The 26,988-nt window shown below is 44.1% G+C and overlaps 1 protein-coding gene across 2 annotated transcripts in view; it reads right to left on the bottom strand.

Annotated features, from left to right (window-relative positions):
* CTNND2 (catenin delta 2) overlaps nucleotides 1–26,988 on the bottom strand; it is a 938,925-nt gene that overhangs the window by 150,212 nt on the left and 761,725 nt on the right. For both annotated transcript variants that reach the window (XM_045038764.1, XM_045038766.1), the window contains exon 12: nucleotides 21,503–21,686. In XM_045038764.1, coding sequence (XP_044894699.1) covers nucleotides 21,503–21,686 — 184 coding nt within the window. The remainder of the gene's footprint in view (nucleotides 1–21,502; nucleotides 21,687–26,988) is intronic.

Below are 26,988 nucleotides of genomic sequence, written 5' to 3'. Positions count from 1 at the left end.
TTTTGAAGGAAATTCCTGGAAGACTTACTGAAAAAGTGGGTGCCAGCTTCTGGAAAAAGAAGCCGCTTAGGCATTGGCCTTAATCGCAATTTAGGAATAATTGGAAAAGTCAAAGCTGTTCGAAGAGTCTTTGCATTTTAAAACCAAGGCTGCTTAGTGCCTATGAATCTATAGTTTAATTGTCTGCCTCCATTGTTGTCATGACTGGACTTTTTCTTTGTGGTGGAAGGGAGAATTTGAAAGACGTCCCTTCAAGATTCCTGGTCTGGAGTTGTTCGGCCGAACACTAATCTAGGCACTGCAGTGAAGGAGTTTTGCAGGTGGCATTAAGGTACTGATCAGTGACCTTCGGATAAAGGAAATGATCCTGGATTATCCTGCTGGGTCCTATGTCATCACCTGGGTCCTTAAAAGCAGAAGGGTCAGTCTAAAGATGTGGCTGAAGAGGGAACAGAGAGATGAGGGAAGAGATCCTGATTCTCGGACATTATTGGCTTCGCAGGATGACGCAAGGGGCCATGAACCGGGGAATGAGGTGGCCGCGAGAAGCCGAGAACATCTCCTAGGCAACAGCCAACAAGGAAGTACCGTCCTCTGTCTACAACTGTAAGAAACTGAATTTGGCCAACCACCCGATTGAGCCAGGAAACAGCTTATTCCCAGAATTTCCTGAGAAAAGCCTGCTGGCAGAGACCTTGATTTCGAACTAGCGAGACCCTGAGCAGAGAAACCAGCCATGCCCCCTGCACTTCCGACGTAAACCACATTCAAGCCGTTCTAACACTACGTTTGTGGTAACTGCTATGGCGGCAGTGGAGAAACTACATTTGTACATTCACGTAAGACAATTACGGCCTCCTGGGATATTTTTCCATCAACGCTCATTTTTAATTTTTCTGCTGAAGTATTTCAAAACTTTCAGATAAAGTGTTTGCATCTTTTAAATGAAGGTGTTTTTAGATGCTCTGAGTGACAAGACAAAATGCGGTCGTTAGGACTTTTAGCTGCCTCTCGTTTGCAGGTATGGTAGGCGGAATGAGATTCTCCCCAACTCCAGGTAGCCTGAGAGTGACTGTTCTTGGTTTACTACTACCAGATGGCTTGTGCTTCACACGAGTGTCGGATAACGGCACCGCTGGGTGTACCACTTTCTTTTACTGCTTTAGCCGTGAAGGGAGTAATGTTTCAAAACTCCAAGAATTATAATGCTGCATTGGAAGGTCACCTAACAAAGACACTTCGAGGAGCCTCAGAGCATCATTAAAACCAGGGCACAAGTTGGCCGCGAAGAGTTTAGTTTCATTGTTGATCCTTGTCACCCTAAATATGCACTGGAATCAAAGCGTTCTCCCCGGTTATGGGACTGGGGTTACTCTCTTTGATGTCGGGCAAGTGTTAGGGTTTAAACGCTATGCACTTAACCAGCGCGGTGGATACCCCGAGAATAAGTAGAAAACAAAAAGGAAGAGTCGTGTCTCCACCATCGGCCCAGGGAGCCCATGGCGTGCTGGCTTCACTGCTCTTTGTGAATGATGGCAGTTCTTGAAGCTCCGGAAGAGACTACATAAAATGATTTCTCGGGCGAAATGTCAAGGCATCAATGCACCATGAAAATAATCTGGAATGCATAGTCTAGCAACTCCAGGTTTTTCTGCAGCTCACCCTAAAACAGTTACTCTTACTATCAATACTTTTTTATGTGCGAATATGGAAAGCTTTGGAGGTCTGTTCATCAGTGAAGAAAAAATAGTTTTGGAAAAGACAGAGTAGAATTAGTTGATTTTCACACAAGACAGAGGCAGAAAGAGGATCCTTCTATGTTAGATAAACTGCTACCAGACCAGTAGATCCGGTGATCAAACCCGATATTTCCAACAATCCACTATTTTGCCAAAGTGCTCCCCAGGAATACAACATACTGTTTGAAGTTTAATCACAAATACTCACCATGGAGTACTTTTTGCAGAATGTACTAAAAATCAAACGTGCCGTGTTAGCTCACTGCGGTGCCAGAGAAACTCTGAACTGCTGCAGTCTTAGAATGTTCTTCCCACCTTCTCCATGCAGACGCACCTGCAGGACCATGTGCTGGTGCCTGGCACCCTCCCGTCGGCACCAGCATTGTGACATGAGACATGGTGGGCTGTGGGTCTTACAGGCAGTCCCGGCCAGCCAGCCTCAGCTTCACCTCTGCTCCCCATCGGAGCTGCGTCACAGAGGGTAGGTGGAGACGCACACCCCAAAATGGGTGTCGGTTAGCTTTTTTGATTTGGTTTCTGTGCTGGGTTTTCCTCACTAGGGAGACCCTGAAGTCCACTAGGGATGGACGGGATGAGAATGACAATCAGGGCGACAAGCGACCTTCACAAAGTATATCTGCAGTCACAGTGACCAAGAGAAGCAAAGAAGGAGGAAATTTCAAAGGTGAAAAGGAGGTAAGAGCAAAACGGAGGAAAAGAAAAGTATCGCTAATCGGAACCTGCTTTGGGGGTTTCCGTTAAAAGCTATTTTGTTGTGCGCCAAGACACTTTGATGGACTCACTGGACAAACACAGTGTTGCTCACCCTGGACTCAGTCTTTCTCATACACCTACATCCACTCAGTCGGCACACCCAGGCAGCTCTGACCGCAAAGCATCTCCAGAATCGTCCTCCGTAGCTACCGACAGGTCCATTCCTGCCATGTCTTGTCTCTTAATCGAGTCCTTGCGCTTCTGCCCTCATCCCCCACCTCCCAGGAAAGTTCCTGTGATTCTTCTAAAATGTGCGTCAGCGCATCAGCCCCCCACCCCAAGACTGTCCATTTCACTCAAACTCCAAGTCCCCAGCACAGCACATGCCCAGGACAAGCTTCCCCGTTTTCACTTGGCCAACTTCTACTCATCTTTCCTTCAGGGAGGCTTCGCCTGTCCCCCCCGAGCAGGTGAAATCCCTGTGTTCTGTGCTCATTCGAGGTGCACCTGCACGTTCTCCCCGACCTGTATTACTTGCCTGCCGCCCGCTGGCGTTCTGTGCTCAGACTGCAGAGCATCACATGCTTTGGGGAGTCAGAGGTGGGCAGCTGGCCGGCAAGAAGGCAAGCTGCGGGGTGAACGGGCAGCCAAGCAAGCTGACAGAGCGAGAGCAAACTCAAATTAGGGGAAGGAAAACCCAGACAGATAGACGCCCGAGGCCAGCTGAGTCTGCAGGCAGCAGGCAGCCCTCAGTGGCTCCGCGTATTCATCCAGGGCCGATCTTGGTCTGTGACCAAATAAATATGCATGGCTGCCTGTGATTGATTTCTTTGCTTGTCAGATAGATGATAACTTGCCAGGATGCAAGGAGACAGAAGGACTGAATGACACCAACACTTCTGGACTCCCACCACGGAAGGAAATAAAATTCAAAGCCAGCAACAGAACAGCCTCCTACTGCTTGCTCCTTTTCCAGCCCTACTCCACAGAGAGTTTATAGGCAGATCAGACGACATTCTCATCTCAAGCATGTTGAAGGAATTTCAGGCAAGAGACTCTGCAGTTGAAAGCAATGGGGATTGTTGAAGAGCCTGGGGAGGGGGTTATGAACAGGGAGAAGAACATACCAGAGGCACTGTCACACCCCAACCTCAGCAGGTCCTGATTCGTGTAACATGATGTTTATGAATACTGGCATTCACTTGTAAGGGATGGAAGTATTTTATACTCCAAAAGACAGTCTAGGGGAGTAGAGAAGCTTTTGGTGTCAGATTTCGACTCTGTTATTATCTGCCTGGCCTTGGGGGACACATTAACCTTTCTGACCCTCAGTTTCTCCATCTGTAAAGTGGGCTAACGTTTTGGAAGGATGAGATGAGGCACAGTGTGCAGCACGTAGGAGGCAGACCTATCATCACCCACCGCCCTTTCTTCCCAGACATCCCACGCAGGCACAGGTGCCCGAGCAAAGGACAGAGAGACCTGTTTTAAGAAAGAGAAGGTAAGAACAAAACACGGGAAGATCCTAGGGAGGTGTACAGAAGATTATCATATCACTTTCTGGAAGAAGGGAACCTCTTCTCCTGGCTTCGTTTTTCCGAGACACTCTCCAGCATCTCCTCTCCCCTTTCACCAAGCTCTCTCCCCTGTATTACTCTGCGCTGGCTGCGTTAGTTAACAAAGGACCGCAAACCGAGAGGCTTGAGCAATGGAAATTTGTGCTCTCATAATTCTGCACGGCAGAGGTGTCCACAGGGTTGGTTTCTTCTGAGGTTGTGAGGAAGTCTCTATTCCCCACTCCTCGCCACCCCGAGCTTCCTGTGGTTGGCTATCTTTGGTGTTTCTTGGCTTGGAAAAGCATCGCCCTGATCTCTGCCTTCACCTACACATGGTGTCCTGCCGTATGTGTCTCTGTGTTCAAACTCGTCCTTTTAGTACGGACACCAGTCAGTCATCTTGGATGAGAGCCCACCGTGATGTTCTTAGCTAATGTGCATCTAATGCACATTCTGTACACCAGCAGCCACCTATTTTCAAATAAGGTCACATTCTGAAGTAAACTGGGAGTTAGGACTTTAAAATATGGATTTGGGGGTACAACACTTAATCCATAACAGCCCCCAGCAGAAAGAGTGAATTATCTGACTGGGGGGGAGGGCGGGCAAATCTCTGCCATCCTTCTGTCGAGATTTCTCGTTTCGTGGGGCTGATCCACCAACAGAACATCCCAGGACTGGGAGGCAGTGATGTTGGGTATGTCTGTCAGCTCCTCAGATCTCAACTTTTCCCTGGGGCCAGTCTCAAGGTCTACACTGGCAAGGCAGTGCCATCAGTAGATCCTTAGCCTGCTTCTTGGCTGTAGGTAAGAAGGCATGATCTCTGCTCAGCATTCTCAGAGGGAAACAGACTGTCTGGCTTCCATTCACCAGTTTTCTTTGTCTTATTTATCATTTAGTTCTTAACTTAGGACAAAAAAGGGTTATGTTTGTTGGGCCCTCACGTCCTAACATAAGCCCTTAAGGAGGCCTCCGTGAGGCATCGGAGGCTCATGGAGGCTTGTGAAGGGTCGAGAAGGTTTGGGAAGTTGCCAAAGGTTCCAACACCTCTTGCCCAAGTCAAGGCTTGCCTAGTCACGGGAGCCTAGCTCTTCCCACTCAGATGTGTCGGCTGCTGTTTCCTCTCAGGATCCACCTGTTAACCTTCCTTGTGTCCTGGGGCAGGAGGGGTTGAGCGAGTGAGGGTAAGGGTTACTGCAGGAGATGTGGAAACCCTGGGGCTCATCCTTTTGAGCTAAAGAAATGAAAACACTAAGTATGAGCATTATGCACCATGGTTCAGATTTCCTTCTATCCTTTTAGGCTGTAAGTATCATGTCTTATTCATGTTTGCCTCTCGGGTACCTAGCAGAGTCCTGGGAATGTAATAGAAATTCACTGTACTTTTGTGTGGAATGAGAGACGTCATCCAGTTTACCAAGGTGTTGATCTGCCAAGGTGTTGACTTAGCACCGGACCAAGCAGCAGATGATGAGATGGTTATGGCCATTCTCATTATTTACAAGTGGGGCAGACGGGCTGCGGTGTTTCATGCTAACAGGCCAACCCTGAGGCAATGACGTCATTGGGCAGCGCTCCACCTGGATTCTGAAAGCCCAGGCCTGCATCTGGGTTCACGGCTTCCCAACATGGGCTCTAGAACCAACTACTCAACCTTTCGGAGTTTCAGGTTCTTCTTATTTAAAATTGGGGTGGGGAGGGGCGCCTGGGTGGCGCAGTCGGTTAAGCGTCTGACTTCAGCCAGGTCACGATCTCGCGGTCTGTGAGTTCGAGCCCCGCGTCGGGCTCTGGGCTGATGGCTCGGAGCCTGGAGCCTGTTTCTGATTCTGTGTCTCCCTCTCTCTCTGCCCCTCCCCCGTTCATGCTCTGTCTCTCTCTGTCCTAAAAATAAATGTTGAAAAAAAAAATTAAAAAAAAAATAAAATTGGGGTGGGGAGAACCCCATAATAACCTCTCCTTTATAAAGCTGTCATGAGATTTAAGTGGTGATTGGTGGTATTAAGGAGTTTTGTCCACATTTATTATTCCACCGTGCTGATCAATCAACAGTCCAACGGCTTCCTTCAAATGAGGTGGGTGACGAAAACAGTATCATGAGGAACCATGGGCAATATAAGCAAAGTGCAAAGACAAAACCTGCAGACTGTAAGAAAAGGTATGACGATGAAACTAACTGATGTGGCGGTTTTATTTAGCAGAAATATCACAAAAACCCCACACTGAAAGACGAGTACGTATGTGGCTGTAACCAGGAGGTTAATCTCATGTGGAAACTGGCGATCATGTAAAGGAACATTGTCTCTGTGACCGGGAAGATTTTATTAGTCACCAGGAGAACTGAAAGGTTCTTTGCTTTGGTGAAAATTCATACAGGACAGTTCTGGGTCACACAGAAAAGCAGCCAGGGAAGGGCCACTCACTGGTTGTCTCATTCACTCACTAGTTATCAGGGATCTACCAGGTGCCAGCTATGGCCCTAGGGCTGAGTAATCCAGGATGACAATGACATTATCCTCATGTGGATGAGAATGTAGCTCTCTGGCCTTAAATACACAAGCACATGGGCAGAGATGTCACTTCAAATAGTCAGAAGGTCAGATTAAAAGCTCAGAATGCTTTGTAAAGGCATCAGGGAAGCCCTGATTTATATGGCAAGAGGAAGTGCTGGGGAAAGTCTCTCTGGATAGGAGGACACTTTTAAGCTGAGATCTGAAGGGAGAGGATAAAGTCTTTCAGGTGCTGGAAGTCACATGCAAAGGTCCCGAGGTCACAAAGACCACGGTGTATAAAGCAACAGAAAGAAGGCCAGTACTGCAAACACAGTGAGGGCAGAGGGGCCCAGCGCAGGGCTGGAGACTCAGGGGATCTGTCCAACTTTGCCCACGTAGCTGCAGTGAGTTGATATCAGTCCTCAGAGTTTTAAAGCAAAAGCATAACATTCACATAGTACCTTCCCTCTCTCATGCAGAGTGATATAAAGACAAATGGCCTTAATAATCTAGCAGGCAGAGAGAAAACTTCTCTGGAAAAAAAGGACGCAAGAAAAGGCAAATAATCTGAGAAAAAGAAAACAATCTGGGGCAGAAAATGTAATGCAGAGAAATGCACATGAAATGAGTAGGGCTATGGAAAACCCTTTGCTCCTTAAAAAGTTATATATACAAGTACCACATGATTCAGCAGACCCTGCTGTTCCTCAGTGCATACCCCAGAGAACTGAACACAGGTACTCAAACCAATACCTGTGCATGCACGTTAACAGCAGCATTAGTCACAGGAGACCAAGGGTGGCCACAGCCCAAATGTTTACGACGATCTATAACACAATGTGGTATATCCACACAAGGGAACATTACTCTGCTCTAAAAAGGAATCTACATCACAGATGAACCTTGAAAGCGTTATGCTAAGTGAAAGAAGCCATTCGCAAAAGACTGTTAGTGCACAATTCCCTTCCAATGTAATATCCAGAAGAGGTAAATTCATAAAGACAGAATGCAAATTGGTGGCTGCCAGGGCCCGCAGGAGGGAGAATGTGGAGTGACTGCCTAATAGGTACAGAATTTCCTTTGGGGGAAATGAAAATATTTTGGAACTAGATAGAAGTGGTTGCACCAAGTTGTGAATGTACTAAATGCCACTGAATTGTTCACTGTAAAAAAAAAATTTTTTTTAATGTTTTTTAATTTATTTTTGAGAGAGAGAGAGACAGAGCATGAGCAGGGGAGGGGCAGAGAGAGAGGGAGACACAGAATCTGAAGCAGGCTCCAGGCTCTGAGCTGTCAGCACAGAGCCCAACGCGGGGCTCGAACTCACGGACTGCGAGATCATGACCTGAGCCAAAGTCAGACGCCCAACCGACTGAGCCACCCAGGCACCCCATGAACTGTTCACTTTTAAATGGTTAATTACATGTTACTGAATTTTGCCTGAAAACAATTTTAAATGACAGATAAAAAAATTAGGGAAGAAAATGCTGGAGATGTGAGGGGCTCAAGCTAGAATCAAACAGAAGGTGCCCCTTGGGTGGAGGGACACATTTGTGTCCGTCAGATTGATCCACGGGTCAGGTTAATCCGATCTCCACGGTTTATTGTGTTTCTCTGGCTTCACCTGAATTAAAGCCTTCAGAGTATAAAAGGTTTCTAAAGAAAGAGGAGGAAGCTCATAGGCCCTAAGACGTGCGAGGTAAGGGGTTCCCTTTCTCCAACAGCATCCTGCTCCCACTGGCCACATGAGTGCGTGGACCCTCAGCTCTGCCTTTCTGAGCTGCTGTCCCTCCCGGGCCTTTTCTGAAGGTGTCCTTCTAAGCTTGCAGGGGATCCTGGCTAGGTGCTTAAAAGGAAACAACAGGATAATCTATTTCAATTATCTCCCCTCAAATAGGCATGGGCCCTGAAACATGGTAATAAACCCAGGCACCAATTCCTTTGTGAGCCTATTACTGAAGGTACTGCCTGAAGACACTTGGCTTCATCTGATTTGGGAAGCACCAGCCTCTTAATCTATTTCAGCTGCTTAGGAGTGACAGGGGTCAAGGACAGATGACATCTAATCACGTTTCCTAGTCAGGATGACAGTGCTGCGTGCAGAGGAGAAATAAGTAAGGTTCCTTTACGTTCTAGGAAGAAACTTATCAGTGCTGCTTTCACACATGGTAAGGAGAAGGACCCTTCAGGCCTTATTAGGAGTCTAAGCAAAGGACGAAACCAGTTTTCTGCAAACCACGTAAGCACTCATTCCATGCAAGAGACCATAAACCATGCTTCCCGACAGGCCTTAACAGGACAGGAGGGTTTTTTTCTTATTTGAAATAATTATTTTTTTTGCAATAAGCCCCATTGGCTCCAACCACTTGACCCAAACTTGTACAAAATAGAGAGCTCTTAGAGCCGCAAGTACCAATCACAGCGACAATGCTTTCATTTAGCAGGACCCTCGTTTGTTTATATAAATTAGCCCACAATTACCAATTACATTGTTGGTCCAAAATAAGGTCAGGGAAAATGTAACCCTGGAAAGAACAATGGTCTGGACACAAAAAGTCCAGACAGGACAATTACAGAGAATTATGGGGGATGACTAATCAGCTGGCCTCTTCCTGAGTATTGCCACTCTCACATAAAACCTTTGTGCTAACACAGCTACTTTCTGGTCATAAGTTACCTTAAGAGAAATGTAATTAGTTGTTGGGATTCATTAGCTCCAGTCAGAGCATTCAGGGCACAGCATCTTCCTTGCTGGTTGAGTGCTTGTTAATGGGGAATAATGATGTATTTGTACCTCTACAGGATAATAGTGAAGGACGGAGGGAGGGTTGATTCGAAGTCCTGGCATGCCTGTCCTTTTACTTAGCAGACTGAAAAGCTGAAAAAGAATTTATGACACAGGCCAAAAAAAAAAAAAAAAAAAGGACAGTAGTCTAAAAATCGAATGCTGAAGGTTGCCAATCTGCTGGCCCATGTTGTTATTACCTACTGCTTCTTGCACTTAAATATTCTGGAGGCAAGAAACTGTAGACCCAGCATGAAATCTAGGTAGGGCTGTTCTTCTCTGCCTAAGGAAAGCATTTGAGGTAGTACTTCCAGAATCTTCTGCCAGCTCAGAACAAGAACTTTCCAATGAGAATGAAGAGATAAAGGCTTTTGTATCTAGTAGCTTCCCCAATTCTCTGTTTCCAGAACACGTAACTTCTTATGAGATGGTTAAAATCTTGCCAGAGAAGCGGCCAGGAGCTCTACGACACAGGGCAGGGAACCGAGTAGTTATTCTATTCACCCCCACCTGCACCTCTGCTTCCTGTGATCCCCACCCTGCCATAGCTCTCTGAGTCAGAGACCCCACTTGTCACCTCTCCCCATCACAGCTCCAAAGGGCGATGGAGAGGAACCCGCAGAATGGGCCATCCCAGTCAGCCTTGACCCGCAGCTGTCCATCAAATGCCCTGAAGCAAACAGTGATGGCTCCGTGACCAGAGGAAGTCATCAACCCAGTAAAGGGGGACAGTGAGAACAGGATGGAAATTCAAACACTTCCCATTTTTTTTTTATTTCAAAGGGTCCTTTGGTCAACTAAGGGACAAGTGGAACTTACTTCAAATATTCTTGGTCAATTAAGGAACACCCAGACTCAAGAAGAGGAGAACGAGGGGGGCAACAGAGTTTAGAGCCAGGTTGTGCAGAGTAGAGTTGTGCGTTCAGCTCTGCACTCTGGAATTCTACAGGACGGTGGGTGGGAGGCGTGATCTCCGAGCCGGTGCTTTGGAACCGCTATTCATGCTCTCACTGGTTATGTTTCTCTTCTCCAAGAGGAATGGGAACTGGAAGCTGGAGGTCTTCACTAACGCCACTGGGTGTGGGCTAGCTTCCACGCGTGCTCCGCTTGTCCTCCTGGATCTGTCCCCATCTCTCTGGTTGTTTTGTCACAACTCTGGCAAATGCTGACTTTATTTAGTTTAAAATAAGTGCCACTTGGAAAAGGGAAAGGAGAAATGGTATGAAAATAGATGTGTTAAAATACTGGAGAGGATTAGCACGTAAGTGAGACTGTTTAGTGAACTCTTTCTTCTTCAATTTATGGATAATAGACTTGTTTCTTTGCTTCTCCTCCAGGGAAGCCACTTCTGATGCGATGTAATATAATTTGGGAGGCAGCAGGAGGAAAAATTATATTTTTAATATCAAGAAGTTATGAAGGATTTGAAGAACGATCCAGCTCTGACGACTTGCTTTTTTATTTATCAGGGAGTTAACACCCTACAACCCAATGTTTTATAGGGATAAATTTTAAACACCATTGTCTACCAATTGGAGATTAACTAAGCTTTTTTTATTTAATCATTTTTCAAAGGAAGTAATTTGTTCATACTAATGGAAAGGTTTGAATATTCATATTCTAATAGGAAGGATGACTACTCATATTGAGAAGATAAAATTTAACATTTGTTTGTCCTTTTAAAAGAAGCCCACACTTGCAACCAGATTATAAGATAAATAATTCAAAGCAAGTTTTAGTTAGATCCTGGAAATTTTCATAATTAAGCAGATCAAATTCTGCAGAAATAAGTTGTGGAAACTTTAAGAAGGAATAGCATGATGGGATATCTTATATTAAAATTTTCTATTTATGGTGAAATCATTATGCTCTCCCTTCTTCTGGCTTGGGAAAACAAAACAATGTTTGGGGCGAAATGATCCCTATTACCATTTCATGGAACATAAATGCCAGAAAGAACTTTGCAAAATTATGGTTAGTCCTCTGGGGGATAGCAATGTCTTCTGAAAGAATTAAAAAAATGAATTCTTTTCTAAACTTTTCCTAATAAAAAAGATAAGAGAATGCAAAATCCTGAAGAGAGAGAAAGCTTTAAGACTACAGGATTTAACAGCGAGTCAGTTAAAAATACACAGTTTCTTAAATGTAAAGAAAGAATGGATTAGTAAGAGAGGTAGGTTGCCCATGAAAACATTGAAAAAAAACAAAAAGAATATGGCCTTCTGAGGCATTCTTTAGGAGAGACACGCTCCAGCTTTTCCAGTTCTGGGGCAGCCTAATGGAACTTGGAGGCAATCAGGTTGTCTTAATGACATTATGAATCGCTTTCAATAGCAAACTCCACAGACCGTGCCTATCTGCTCTCCCTTGCAACACCCATGCCTACCATAAGGGCCAAGCACATAGTAAGGACTCAAAAGAACAGATGTTGAGACAATGAAGCTTTCAGTCAATGTAACTAGCTCCTCTTGTTTGGATTCCATATTACCAAGCAATTTTCTGGTTTAATGTGACTTCTTAGTAGCTAGTCTATAGAGAACGAAAGCACTGGTAAAGAATTAGGCTTACGTAACGACCATAAAATTACACCCACTCAAATCTCTCACTGCAGGAGCATCACTGACTGATGGTCCAGCTGCTGTGCCCTGAGACTCGTACTGTGTTTGCCTTCATACTCAAGCCTCACTCCCCGTGGGTGCTCCCAGCCAGTGACCCAGCTCTGCAGCAGTGATAGGGTAAGCCTTGTCTTGGGAGATGCGAGGCTCCTTGGAACAATGAACTGGGATTAAGAACGCTCCAGTGGTCTGGTCCACATCCCCGAAAGTCTAAGACATTTTCACCCACGCAACCAACATTCCTTCCTTCTTTTCTGCTCTCCTTCACTTGGGGTCAGACCTGCTGCATCATGCGTGGTTTGAAGACTCTGTTTTCCCTCTCATTTTCCTCTCCGGTGTTACCCCTAATTAAATATCTTGCATGGACTGCTCATTCTGTCTGGGTGTCTGCTTCTCTTAGGATGTGGGCTGAGCCAGCATCCTAGCCTCAGTGTAAACAAACAAATGTGTTTTGGGGCTGCTCCTTGCCTCTGCCTAATGGAACATGGTGATGTGGGAGGAACCCAGCTGAGGCATCATACAACCCGGGATTTATCTCACCTTTCCCTCTCTTACTAACTGTATGACTTGGGGCAACCTACTCTTATCCTCATGAGCATTAACTTCTTGATCTGTAAAATGGGATAGGGGATCCTACCTCACTAGATTATTGGGACAACTGTATCAGACAGTGTGCATATTAAAGACACATAAACTCACAAGGGGCTTTTAACAGATGTTAAGCCAAAGCTAATTTCCTTCTGATATTATTGGAGCTTTAAGGTCCAGTTTCTGGCCAGGCAAGGACAAAGGCCAGGCCCTGGAGTCTGTGGCATTCAATAGTGATGCCCCACTTGGGGAAGCCTCATTTGGAGATCCCAACTTGGAGATTTATAAGAAGGGGAGATCAGGACACAGAGGCATGTAGGGAAGACCATGTGAGGACAGGGCAAGAAGACGGCCATCTACAAACCAAGGAGAGAAGGCTTGAGAACCACCAGACCTGCTGACATCTTGATCTCAGACTTCTAACTTCCAGGATTGTGAGAAAACACATTTCTGTTGTTTAAGCCGCCCAGTCTGTGGCATTTTGTTACAAAAGCCCCAGCAAAGTAGTACTGCATAAACTTGTTAAAACCTATTAATAGCATATAGATCTATTATTATAAAGTAATAAAGTATGAACTTCCCTGATTGGGTGACACGGAGTGAGCTAGAAAGCTGGGGTGCTCCATGGGAGGTGGGAGCCCTCGTCACCAAGGGAGCTGCTGAGGTGGGTAGCCCAAATGTCCTCTCGGATGGGGCCCTAATACTCCAAACTCCTTCGGCCACTCAACTTGTCCCCTGCCTTCAAAGAAGACCTTCATTGCTGAGTCATGACTCAACAAAACCATTCACTTTGCATCCATGATAGACCCAGGGATCAGAAGTGGAAAGCTGCTCAGGTGAGGAATAGCCTCTGCTTTGGGGCCAGGTATGGGAACACCAGGCGTGAGTGGGCGATCGGCTCTCCTCTCTTCATAGCATCCATACAGTCTACGTCATTCCTGTTTTAAGTCCCTGGATCAAGAGTGCTCAGTTCAGCTGCAACACAAGATTAATCCAGAACTCATTATACAAGACTTAAAAAAAAAAAAAACTGGGGCACGTGGGTGGCTCAGTTGGTTGAGTGTCTGACTCTTGGTTTCGGCTCAAGTCATGATCTGGCAGTTCGTGGGTTCGAGCCCCTCATCAGGCTCTGCACTGACAGTGCAGAACCTGCTTGGGATTCTCTCTCTCCTCTCTGCTCCTCCCCTGCTTGCTCTCTCTGTCTTTCTCAAAATAAATAAATAAACTTAAAAAAATAAAAGAAACACGTTTTAAAACAGATTTTTAAAAATTTTTTTACTACATACACTATGCTGAAGTAAGTCAGACAGTGAAAAACAAATGGCATATGATTGCACTTACGTGCGGAATCTAAACAAACAAGTCAAGAACACCAGAAACCAGCTCGTAAATACAGAGAACAAACTGATGGTTGTGAGAAGGGTGGGTGTGGGGGGATGGGCAAAACGGGTGAAGGGGCGTGGGAGGTACGCGCTTTCAGTTATGGAATGAGCAAGTCACGGCGACAAAACCATTCTTTTTAATGGTTGAATAATATTGGCAACCAACTGAACCTAGCTTCAAAGTAATAATAATTCCTCCTCTTACCTATGGCTAATGCCAGGGGTAAGCCAAATAAAATAAATGTCCTTGGAGCGTTCCAGCCAGAGTGTGGTTATCAGTAGTGTTACTTGGTGAACGGGTTTTCTCAAGGTCACTCCAGAATGAGTGGACCCATGGGACCAAGTGCTCATCCATTAGATGGGTTAAAGTGACCAATCGAGGGTCTGAGTTTAATTATACTCATAAGCAAAGGCTCAGTGCAGCTCCTTTGATGGGCTTAATAACATTCTCGTGTGCACAAAGACAGATGGAAAAATTAGGGTTGTATATTGTTGTCCTTCAGGACAAGATGTTGAAGTGGGAACAGAATAATAAAAATAAATAAATGACTCAGAGGCTCTAGGAAATGAGCTGTGGAAGTTAGCAAAGCTGGCCTTATGCAGATACTTCGGCTGGAGATAAAGTCCTAACTATGCAGGACAAAACGCAACACAGCCAAACAGTATCCGAACGGAGTTGTCTTATTGAGCTGGCGGATTAAATGGTAAAAAAGGACACTTGGCAAGGCCTCACCTACAGTTCACTCTGAAATGACGATAATGGCCATGACAGGGATCTTTAGGATATTGATCTCTGGTATTTTAAATGGGAAATACAGTCATGTTTTACGCGAAATGCAGAAAGCATTCATCCCGTCCCCAGCTGCTGGAGCCAACTTCCTTAAACGATCCCTAAATGTCATGTGCCCTGCCTGAAAAACCTAGAATGGCTCCTGGCTCCCAGAATAACCCACACAACTTTCAGAAGGTAGTTTAAAGGTTGGAGGAAACGGGAAGTTGGTTCATAAATAGGAGCAGAAAACACAAAAACCACGTGTTTCGCGTCTCCCCAGTCCAGAGGGTGCATGCGATCCTTCTTTGGCTGAGGCTGGGCAGAGCCCAGTCCTGTACCAGGGATGTCTGGCCTTGCACCTGAGCTGTGGAGGAAGATGGGCTAGAGAACAAACAGCTCCCTATCTGGGGAGTTTGTTCTTGGGGCTGAACACTGTTTGGGGACGGGCAGCGTCTGGGAGTCAGCTGCCCTTTCCCCCTCCCTTGGCTGTGTTCTCTGGTGGCTCCCTGGATTTGTAGGCCCCCTCTGGTTACTTCCTAGTGTGACTGTAGAGGTTCCGATGGTGCCAGAATAAGGTACCACCCGCACTGGGCATGGGGCGTGGGGCTTAACACGCCAGAAACTTTTTCTATCACAGTTTGAGAGGTTAGAAGTCCAAAATCAAGGCGTCAGCAGGGCCATGCTCCCTCTTGAAGACTCTGGGGAAGAACCCTTCTTTGCGTTTTTCTCATTTCTCATGGCTTTCAGCCATGCTCGAAAGTCCTTGGCTTTTCCCTGTATCGCCTCAGTCTCTGCCTCTGTCTTCACGTGGCCTCCTCCTCTGTGTCTATGTCCTCTTATGAAGACACCATCGGGGCACGTGGGTGGCTCAGTCAGTTAAGCGTCCGACTCTCGATTTCAGCTCAGGTCATGACCTTGCAGTTCCCGAGTTCAAGCCCCTTGTCAGGCTCTGTGCTGACAGTGTGGAGCTGGTTTGGGATTCTCTCTGTCCCTCTCTCTCTGCCCCTCCCCAGCACGCGTGCTCTCTCTCTCTCAACTTCAAATTAAATAAATAAAACAAACAAACACCATCCATTGGATTCAGGCCCACCCTAAGTCAGTATGACCTCATCTTAATTTAAATAGCTTTACCCGCAAAGACCCTATGTCCAAATAGGGTCACATTCTGAGGTTCCTGGTAGACATAGCTTTTGGTGGGGGGGGGGGGGGCACACTTATTTAACCCATTACAACGATCTCAGCTACAACGAGCTTGTCCTCGGGAGGGGCCAGTCTGTCCTTCACTTTTCAGCAACCAGGCTGTGGTTGGGCAATACATGTTATAGTTGAAGTTGATCATTTCGGCCCAAGTTAGGAAAAGTATTTGATTATATGTGGTACCATGAAACAATCCTCACGCAGAACTGAATCTCTTTCAAGGTCTGACTTGCCTAATTTAGGCCAAAGGAAAGCCATTTCCTGGAGGACTCCTTCATCATCAAGTGAAGAAAAAGCTAATCCAATAGCTTCATGCATACTTACGACCTAAGCCATACCTAACGTTTTACCACATTCATTTTAGGCCATATTTGAAAATGGTTTTTATCAAACAGTAAAGCTGAAATTGGGCAGTATTGGAGCAAAAGACAAACATCATAAAAGAGGAAGGGGCAAGGAAGAGGGGGAGCGTTAGTGTGTGTCCGGGGTGGGGGCTGGAAGAAGGATGCTGGCAGAGACGCAGTCCGACCCCCACTAATCACCGGGAGCCATGAACCCCACAATCTAGCCGCCATCATTCTTATCAACTCGCTCCTCCAACAAAATTTCAGAGATTTTTTTTTTCCCATTTCTATCCTCTTTCCTCAGTGACAGATGGATACTTCAGGAACAAATAGAGATCTGCTTTTGAAAAATTCCATTTCCTACCCCAAAATGAATTTTAAATGGAAAAGGACTAAGGGCATTAACTTTTCATTTTATATGTCATATGTGCTTAAATTTTTGCTATGTCAACATGATATGACATCTTTCCGTGAAGATTTACCGTACCTTTTGAGAGAAGGCAAAGGCAAGAGTCTCTTCTCTTTAGAACACTCCCCACGAGTATGGCCCCTGCTGCAGGCTGGTGGGGTGTGTGGATACCACTAGGTATCGGTACATTTGCCGCCAAAGAGAAGTCTTGAGAAGCTGGACAGAGTTTATTAAGAATGTATACAATTATCTAACGTTTGAACAGTGTTAGCGGTCCAGATTTTAGCTTAGGAAGGCATAGGCTTTCCCTGCCCCTCCTCCCCACCTGAAATTTCACTCTGATAAGCTTTGGAACGTTTAAGAGTGGTACAATTTGCATTTATAATATATTTTTTTTCTTTCTGAAAAATGAAAGGATGATGTCTTTTAGAATAGCAATTGCTTAAATGCCTACCCTCGGCTTCCCACTCCGAAATGACACAAACAAATTTGAATCCTGCTAGGAACAAAAATTAAGAACACTGCTCTACATCAGTGACCCGATAAATGTACTTTTGCCCACCATCAAAGCTCCTACTGGGGTCAAAAGCCACCCAGGTTAGGAAATACTATCCTGGAAAAAGAGTGGGGCCATCAGTAAAAGAGAATCAAGCCATCAGTAAAAGAATGAAGGAGTCTGAGTACTGGGGAAATAATGTCAACCTTGTTTTCTAGGGTATGTCTTAAAATACAGTCTTATATTTTTAAAAAAGGCATCCATTGCTCTGACTAATTGCCTAAATTAAGACTTAAGGTGGAGGTGGCGGGAAGTGGCTGACGTGAGGCTCCATGACTAACTGTCCACATTGCTTCCCACTCCATACTGGCAGCCTTGGGAGGGAAGAATGGGAAGTAGGAAAGGAGAAGGAGGAGGAAGACAGTTGGTAATTTGGATGGGTGTTGGCTGAGATGATGCCATTCAGTGGATGTCCAGAAGCAAATTAAAGGAGCCAACACAAAGGAGAGCGAGTCCATCCGCCAACTGGGTGCTCAGTGGGTTGTGAGGCTCTGAGCACAGATGTGTTCCTGGCACTTCACAGGACATTGTATTTCCTCTCTGTGTGGCACAGCGGGAGCAGGCTGGACCAGGAGTCAGGATGTGAGTGCAGGTACTGGCTTCCCGACCAACTGACCATAGGCTATTGAACTTATAATAAATATGAGAATAAACAATGTATTTGAAGTAGAAGTTTCTGGTCCCTGGAAGATGGGGATTTTATGAATCAAAATGTTCATTTTCAAAGTCAAAACCTTACCTCCATCAACAATGTATAAAATTATCCAATAGACATGTTGCCAGGTCAAACCTTGGAATGAACGAACGCACACGCACACGCACACGCACTCACACAGCTCCATTCTTCAATTTCTCAACAATTCATGAGAAAGGAGAGTTTCCATTCCAACTCAGTATCAGGGAAAATATCACCCGAGGGCAGATAGCTGAATTAAATTTAACTGACATCTCACATAACAAAAATACTTAAACAGTGACTCATGTACCTTGCTACTTGTAATTTTTTTTTTTAAATTCCAAGTGTTGTTTGATAATGAATGGTAATGGGAAAATCACACTCTCAAAATAAGTTTATAAAATGTATAATTATGAAAAGGACTGAATTATATGTAACTCCTGATCCTTAAAGGTTGTGGAGGGTTTCTAGAAGTTGAACTCTATAAAAGCAAATAATTGAAAAAAATCTTAATATAATCAGATGGTCCTCAACAATGCCTTAGTTTTAAACATGATTCCCTAACAAGGAATAAGATCTAAAACAGGAAGACAGTAAGAAATCTTTTGTGCATATTTTACATTATTTTTTAAGGTTACTAATTTTCTTTGCCTTTACAGTGAAATATCCATAAATCACATGAAATGAACTGAAGTATTATCTGCCCGCCGTGACACTGAACGTGGTGTATGCCAACTTAGTCCCAACTTACATCGAATTCCTTATGCACCCACGGGCGGACAGGTGCATTTTGTTGGCCAAATGCAGCTGGCTCTTTCTTACCAACTAAACAAGCTCCTGAAACATATACTGAACGTTCTAGCCAGATTTCATGGACTATGATAGCAGTGGTCATGACACATTGCAAAATAATTCTAACGTGTAAATTTGGCATTTTTATACAACTTAGGCAACTTTCAAAACCAAAGCTATAAATTAATACACCAAAGTATGCAAATGTTACACAAACTTCCTATATCTTTTTTGCTGTGAAAATTCACTGTATCGTTTTTGTATGAAATATAAATTTAGTCCAGGAAAATGACAAGAACAATTGCTGAGTTTTTCTTGTTTTTGCTTTTAGAAGCACCAAAGCATCAACTTCTTTCTAAATATTTTGATAGAAGAAAATGTTCTTTGCAAAGGTACAAGTCCAGATATGATTTATAAACTGAGACAATCTGGTTGTTCATATACATTTTAAGGAGTATATTCGAGTCGTTTCTGCAGTTCCCAGGGGGCTTTTGCTGAGCCTTGTTTATTTCTGCCTCCCTGATCCCTCTCTGGCAAACAGCAGACACTCAGTAAATGCTCATGGTTGACACTGCTGAAAGGCAGGAATAGCGTACAAAGTAATTTCTTTAACATAAATAAAAAGCCAGGCTTTCTTGGAAAAATCAAGAATGCACATAACCTCAACAATTAAAATCTAGAACCTTCCATCATGCTAAAAACATTTGTGACTGTTCTGGTGTGCCAACACTGGTTGTAAGTTACATGTCAAATGTTAGTTGGAATTTCTTGAACTTTGTCCATTGAGTCTTTGGTAAATTCATTTTCGCCCCTTCCCAAGGCTGTTTTCTTCCTCTCTCAGCTCAACCTGCTCATCCATGTGGAATGATTCACAAACAGATTTAAATAAGAGAGGACAAATTATTATTTTCCTGTAGAAAGGCAGGGGTTTGATGAAATAAGGGGGAAATTAAGTATATTGTTGGGTTTTGCTTTGCCAATTACATGATAAACTCAGAAAAGTGGGAAAACCCTTAAACCTGGTTGCATCTTGACTAAGGAAACCCAATTTGACTACAGGAAATTCTTTCTCAATCAGATGTCCCCCTTTTTGCTTCCTATGATGTGTCTGCTCCTGGCCATATTCAGTGTAAGCAGCACATGGCCAACCCGCTGTATGTGTGAACAGAGAGGGATGGATAGTTTCTCTGATCTGATCCTGATCTGACCTATCTTCACTCTGCGTCACATCCCAGATGCTCAACTCAGCCAGATGACTTGCAAAGCAGACCCATGAACCCACATGGTCTAGCTTCCTCATCTGACTTTTGATCAAATGGTGCTGAAGGTATGCTCTTAATGGAGGTGGCCCACATCCATAAGTCTAACATCTTGAATGTAGAGTTGTGTTACTGTATCATTCAGAGAGAGTTTTATCTGACGGAGTTCACCAAGTCTTTACTGACCATACTTCTACAATTGATTCTGAGGCACTTCTTCCATGATCCTTATTAGGAACAATGACACTCTTTAAGTCAAAGATGCTAAGAAGGGAAAAAACGACCCATAATAGTTGAAAATAACTGGACTAGAAAAATCAGGTATAAAGAGTTGGAAGTGGCTTACAGCTTTAGCTCTGGGAAGGAGTTATATTTCTTCTGGTGGGGCAGGAGTTTTCTGAAGGATAACAGAATGTAAGAGGTTATAAAATGAATGTCTCAACAGGGAGTTTTGGAGAACTGTAAATTTGGCTTATGGTAAAGCTTAGCCAGAGAAATCATGTCAAAAGATCATTATTTCGTGACCTTGAGGAACAGCAAGATCGTTAGAGGATTTCCTATTCCTGTCTGTGAATGTATGTCGATATTTATGGAGGTAGACTCACTTTATCTCCCTCTACACACACACATTTACACAAACGCACCACCCCTCTCAAGACTGGAGGCCCAGAGCATTGCTATACATATGCATGAGATAATTATTATTAATGTCACCAAGGTGATTTTGTTCCTTCTCAGTAGAGACCAGTTTTTGCCCCTGGAAACCAATCAATTGCAGGCAAGATGACAGCTTTGAGGCAGCTCAGCTAAAACAAACCTGTACATTTTATGTCTGAAATATAGATCATTTGACTGGGTACCGTGGGTTGTTCATGTACTCCCACCTCATCATTAAGTTTATCTAGCAGAGATTTGCAACTTTGGTACCAAATACAGCATCCTTGGGGGCACAGTTGCCCGAGTTTGGAAAAACTGTATCCTGATTATTACCTTCTTTTCTAAGAGCAAAAGTTAAACAAAAATTAAGGTGATTCTAAGACTTCTCAAGAGATTTCTGGGGGATGATTTTTGTAAAAGGGCACTGAGAGAGAACTAGAATGTATTTGCTACTTTCATTATTTAAAAAAAAAAACATTTCATACAACAGGCTTTATTAAAAAGTTATCTCTAAGCATTATGGGCTCCGGTAGTCACACAGACAAACTTTTAAAAATGAAAACCAAAATTAGTGATGCCACTTAATTAGCTCCCTACGTATATGTCATTGACTCTCCCCCCACCAACTGGCCTGCCTGGTTATTCTATACGCATGATATACTATAACATGGGAAAGAAACTACTGTGAACTATTGCTTTTAATCAAAGAAAACTAATTACTTTTGGTTGGAATGAAAATGTTTATTTTTTGCCCAAGACTCAAGAAAACATGTTAAATAAAAGACTTATAGAAGAAGATGCCTACACCTCGTCGGTACCTCATTAGAAATGATTTTTGCTAGCCTCTTACCCTTCTTCACCATGTCAACATTCATCTTTCTGGGACGCTCTGATCCTCAGGAAAGCAGCAATGAAAATTGCAGAAGCAGAAAGCATATGACAGCAGCGGGAGGCAGCAAGGGTGCCACTCACCTTAGGCATCCGGTCGCATTTCGCAGCACCTGTGAGGAATGCAGCTGTATTTTCCGATCATCCTGGAGTGGTGAATTTTCCCAGCCCGAATGGGGGATAATCACGGCATTGGTCAACACTGCCAGGGTGTCCTGGATGATTGGCATCTTGAGGGCGTCACAAGACGAGAGGTTCCAAAGGACTCCTGCAAGATACACACAGAGCTTTTGGATGGCCACTCTTTTTTCTCATCTCAAAACCGTTTTCCCTAATCAAGTTAAAGTCAAGGGCAAGGCGGACATAGAGAGTGTGAACGCCATGACCTAGAGCGCACCCTTGATTTTAGAACATCTCTGAGAACCCATTAAAGGGCTGCTGTGAAAATCTGACAAGCGGGCATAAGACTTGTGACACCATTGTCTTCGTTCCATCTCGAAGAGGGTGAGGTCTGATTTGAACTATGGATACCAACCAGGCTTCTGTTCACTTTTAATACAGCGGGCCTACGTATCCAAAAATCTAACCAAGACAAAAGAATTGTGAAAGTTATCTGAGCTATGAACTAGCAGGACATCCTTGTTTTATCCAAGACCTCAATATGCACATATGGACAGTTTGATGCGGCCTCCATTTAGAAACGGCCACCAACACGCAGGACCTTATGAGAGTCCAGCATCAGGTCTGATGCTCAACAAGGAATGTAAATTCACTGTCACTTGTGACAGCTTTGTCAGTTTTTCTCAGAAGGCAATGCTCGTGGAGGACTCAGAGAACAGGGAGCAGTAGAAAGCAGAGGGCATGTCCGCAGGGGACAGACTAGAACAGAAAGTAATGTAGGCAGAGCAAAAGCTAAAGTTTTAGGACAGATGGAATGTTTTAGGGTTTCAAATATTTTTATTAACAATTTTTAATGTTTATTTCTGAGAGAGAAAGAGAAAGACAGAGTATGAGCAAGGGAGGGGCAGAGAGAGAGGGAGACACAGAATCCGAAGCAGGTTCCAGGCTCTGAGTTGGTAGCACAGAGCCTGACGTGGGGCTCGAACTCACGAACGGTGAGATCGTGACCTGAGCTGAAGTTGGACGCCTAACTGACAGAGCCACCAGGGGCCCCTTACATATTTTTAAAGGAAATCTTAAAAATAGGATTAAGTTTAGAAATGTTCCTAAGTACTACATATAAGTTATAACATCTGAAAATGCTCTTGAAGAATTTTTTGTTGTTGTTCAAAACAGAACACATGAAGGTAAAATAAACAGAATTATATTCTGATTTTTTATGAAAGAAAGATTGTATTTTCTTCTCAAGACTAATCTAAATATACATCATCATTGCAGACGTGGAGAATAAAATATTTATTTTTAGAAACACAACTTCCAACTTACTTGTTTAATAAGCTTTCAATAAATGTTAACATGAGATTGCGTTTTATCTACTGTGTTATGAATAGAACAAACAGAACACAGGTACTTCTGAAATTTGTTAGTTTTTCATGGCACATGTTGAACTTACCAACGGCATTAATAATACTCATCTGAAAGTTGACAATGTTTGATTAACAACTGAAGGAACAGTTTTAAATCAGTTCTATAAAAATGTGACTATAGAGACAAATCCTCTCAGTTGTCTTTCAAAAAAACATTTGCTGGGAATTTTACTGAAGTAAATGCAAAGGAAACAAAATGTTTTTGCCGCCCCGTATATATAAACCAATCCTTTAGCACAGGGGGTTGGCTCAAGGGCAAATCCTGCCGGCTTGTTTTGGTAAATCAAGTTTTATTAGAACATAGCCTTGCCTGTTTATTTACATACTGTCTGTGGCCTACAAGGGAAGAGTTGAATATTTGTGACACAGACTGCATGGCCCCTACAGCCAAAATCATTTATTATGTGGCCCTTTATGGAAAATTTCACCCACCCTGCTTTAGTGTATAGACCATTTTCTATAAACTTCTATGCACATGTTTGCATTACCATTAGAGTTGCAGACTGGGTACACACAAAAAATTGCTCAGTGGTACACAGAAGGTGCTCAAAAATACATTCTGATTCGGACGGATTTGAAATGCTAACAATATTATCACATACATTTATCTTGCTTTAAATAATATATAAAGCTGCTTATTCAGTCCATTAAGAGAGATTTTACCAAATTTTAGAAAATCAAAATACAGGGGCGCCTGGGTGGCTCAGTGGGTTAAGTGTCCAACTTAGGCTCAGGTCATGATCTCGTGGTTCATGAGTTCGAGCCCCGTGTTGGGCTCTGGGCTGACAGCTCGGAGCCTGAAGCCTGGAGCCTGCTTTGGATTCTGTGTCTCCCTCACTCTCTGCCCCTCCCCCCTCCCCCCTCCCCTGCTCATGCTCTGTCTCTCTCTGTCTCAAAAATAAATAAAACATTGGGGCGCCTGGGTGGCGCAGTCGGTTAAGCGTCTGACTTCAGCCAGGTCACGATCTCGCGGTCCGTGAGTTCGAGCCCCACGTCGGGCTCTGGGCTGATGGCTCAGAGCCTGGAGCCTGTTTCTGATTCTGTGTCTCCCTCTCTCTCTGCCCCTCCCTCCTCCCCTGCTCATGCTCTGTCTCTCTCTGTCTCAAAAATAAATAAAACATTAAAAAAATTTTTTAAAGAAAATCAAAATACATTCATTTGCAGTCTTGTGAAAATTTTCTTTTCTCATAAAACAATTAGGTTTTCAGCTTTAAAAAAGCACATTACAATGAAATTAATATCTACCCAAGTATCTGAAGAAAACTTTAAAAAAATATCACATTACAAGGATTGTGTCTGTTCTTCTAAGGATACAATGCACACACATAGAGCCAGAAGATATAATTTTTTTCATTCTTAAATCCCGATTTGAAAATACCAATACATGAAAATTGAGGCATATATGTTTTAAAATATGGATGGTATTTTTTTTTAAATATAATTTATTGTCAAGTTGGCTAACATACAGCATATATAGTGTGCTCTTGGTTTGGAGGGTAGATTCCCGTGATTCATCGCTTACATACAATACCCATTTCTCATCTCAACAAGTGCCTTCCTCGATGCCCCCCCCGATTTTCCCCTTCCCCCACCCCCCCCCCCCCCATCAACCCTCGGTTTGTTCTCTGTATTTAAGAGTCTCTTATGGTTTGCCTCCCTCCCTCTCTGTTTGTAACTATTTTTTTCCTGTTATGGGTGGTATGTTTTGCTCTAAAATACATTTCCTCTAAAACCTAATTAGTAAAACAAAGTCTTCTGCATTTTTACATGCAATGAATTTAAAATAATCTAAAGGCATTCTGCAAAAATAAAACAGTCTTTACCGTTTTCTAACAAACAGGAAAAAGGTTTAAAGAGGGGAAAATCAAAGTGTGAAGGCTTAATCTAATATCTGACAAGAAGTGAATGATGGGACAGGAGATGGTCCAAGATAACTCTTTATCGGGCTCTTCTCTGCATTACCTTCCTCATTAATTCATTAATTAGTGTAACCTGATTCAGCATTTAGCATGGACAGAAGTTTCCTTGTTTCCATTCATCCCACCTTCCAGACTGGCTCCATCCGTGTTTCATGTTCCAGACAGCTTATCATTGCTCTAGATCCCGCCTCTGAACTTCCTATACTAATTCCCATCTGCAACCCCCAAGTGCTTCCTGACCCGTGAGGGGTGCACTGGACCTGTGACTGGGGGCAGCTTTTATCTCCTCTGTTTCGATGAGGGCTTGGCCAGATGGATGTAATGCGGCAGAATTTCTTTTGAGGGGAATTCAGAGAGTTTTGGTTACATTATCTGGACGTATAGACCCGCTCGAGTGTAGAACCAGAGGTCTCTGGGGGTTATTTGAGATAAAGGTTGACATGTCTGACAGGAGTCAAAAGCGGGAAACAGCCAGAACTCTAAAGCTGTCTTGCTACAGACAGACACACACACACTCACACATACACACACACACACCCCTCTAACACACACACATCCATAGTCCTGGCAGACGGGAGAGAGATTACTTGAGAAAAATGGGCATATCTAGGCATTCTCTATAAAGAAACGAGAAGTCATTGTTCTGCTTAAATTTCTCTTCACTCCGTCCTCTTCCTTCTGTGCTGGCTTAACATTTTTGTTATTCTCTTTTTTGACATCCCCTTCTAACCCCGGAGCCCAATCCTTCTCGCTGGGAGTGAGCACTGGACTTAGAGACTTGCCCTAACTGACGTAATATGGTGGAGGTGGCTTTGGAGACTCAGTCACAGCAAAGGTACCGCTGCTCCCTCCAAGTTCTGTCTCGGCTTCTGCTGGTTGGAGGGGAAGCCAGCCGTCCCGCTGGGAAGATCTTCCAGTGCTGCTCTGAAGAGGCCTACGGGGCAAAGAACCAAGGTCTCCAGCCAACAGCCACGTGGAGACTGCCTCGGGCGCGGAACCTCTGGGTCCGGGTAAGGCTTCAGATGACACAGTCTCACGTGGGACCCTGAGCCAGAACCACCCAGATTTGCCACCCCTGGAGTCCTGACACTCAGACGCTGCATGGGATCCCTTCCCTTCCCCCTCCTTTGTCTCTGTCTCTGGGCTCAGTTTTTTCCCTTCTATCACACTTTTTTCCTGGTTACCCCTCTCGTAACTTAGAGCCCCTGGTTCTCTTACCCTCTTCATCTGCTGTGAGAGAACAGAAGATACAGGAAGGAGGATCCACCTAAATACTGCAACTAAATACAAAGTGCATTTTAATTTAGATTACAAACGCTGATTTTTTTTTTAGTACACGTGCTGCCGAAGTGAGCGTGATAAGTGATTGACTTTTAAGAATGTAACCATCTTCATGTTTGCAACTTATTAAATGACCACTTCCTTTAATTTGGAATAATAGTGTCTTAGCTTCCCATTCATGCTGTAACAAGTTACCACAGACACGGTGCTCAAATGATGCATATTTATTATCTTACAATTCTGCAGATCTGAAGGCTAAATAAAATGCATGAGCAGGGTGACGCTCCTTCTGGAGGTTCTAAGGGAGAATTCCCTTGTCTTTTTAAACTTCTAAAGGCTGCCTGTGCTCCTTGGCCTGAGGCTTGCATCACTCCGTCCTCAGCATCCATTATCACATCCCCTTCTGGGATTCTGAACCTCCCTGCCTCCCTGTTATAATGATACTTGTGATCTCCCTGAGCCCACCTGGGTAATCCGGGATAATCTCCCCATCTCAAGATCCTTAACTTAATCCCCTCTATAAAGCCCCTTTACTACCTAAGATTACATTCACAGGCTCTAAGATTTAGGATATGGACTTCTTTGGAGGGCCAACATTCAATCTACTACACATCCCCCTTTTTAAAATTTTTTTTAATGTTTTTATTTATTTTTGAGACAGAGAGAGACAGAGCATGAGCGGGGAAGGGGCAGAGAGAGAGGGAGATGCAGAATCTGAAGCAGCCTCCAGGCTCTGAGCTGTCAGCACAGAGCCCGACGTGGGGCTCGAACTCACAGACTGTGAGATCGTGACCTGAGCTGAAGTCGGACGCTTAACCGACTG

The sequence above is a fragment of the Felis catus genome, chromosome A1 (genome assembly GCF_018350175.1).
Source record: "Felis catus isolate Fca126 chromosome A1, F.catus_Fca126_mat1.0, whole genome shotgun sequence".
NCBI classification, from domain to species: domain Eukaryota; kingdom Metazoa; phylum Chordata; class Mammalia; order Carnivora; family Felidae; genus Felis; species Felis catus.
This window is presented reverse-complemented; position numbering and strand designations above follow the sequence as displayed.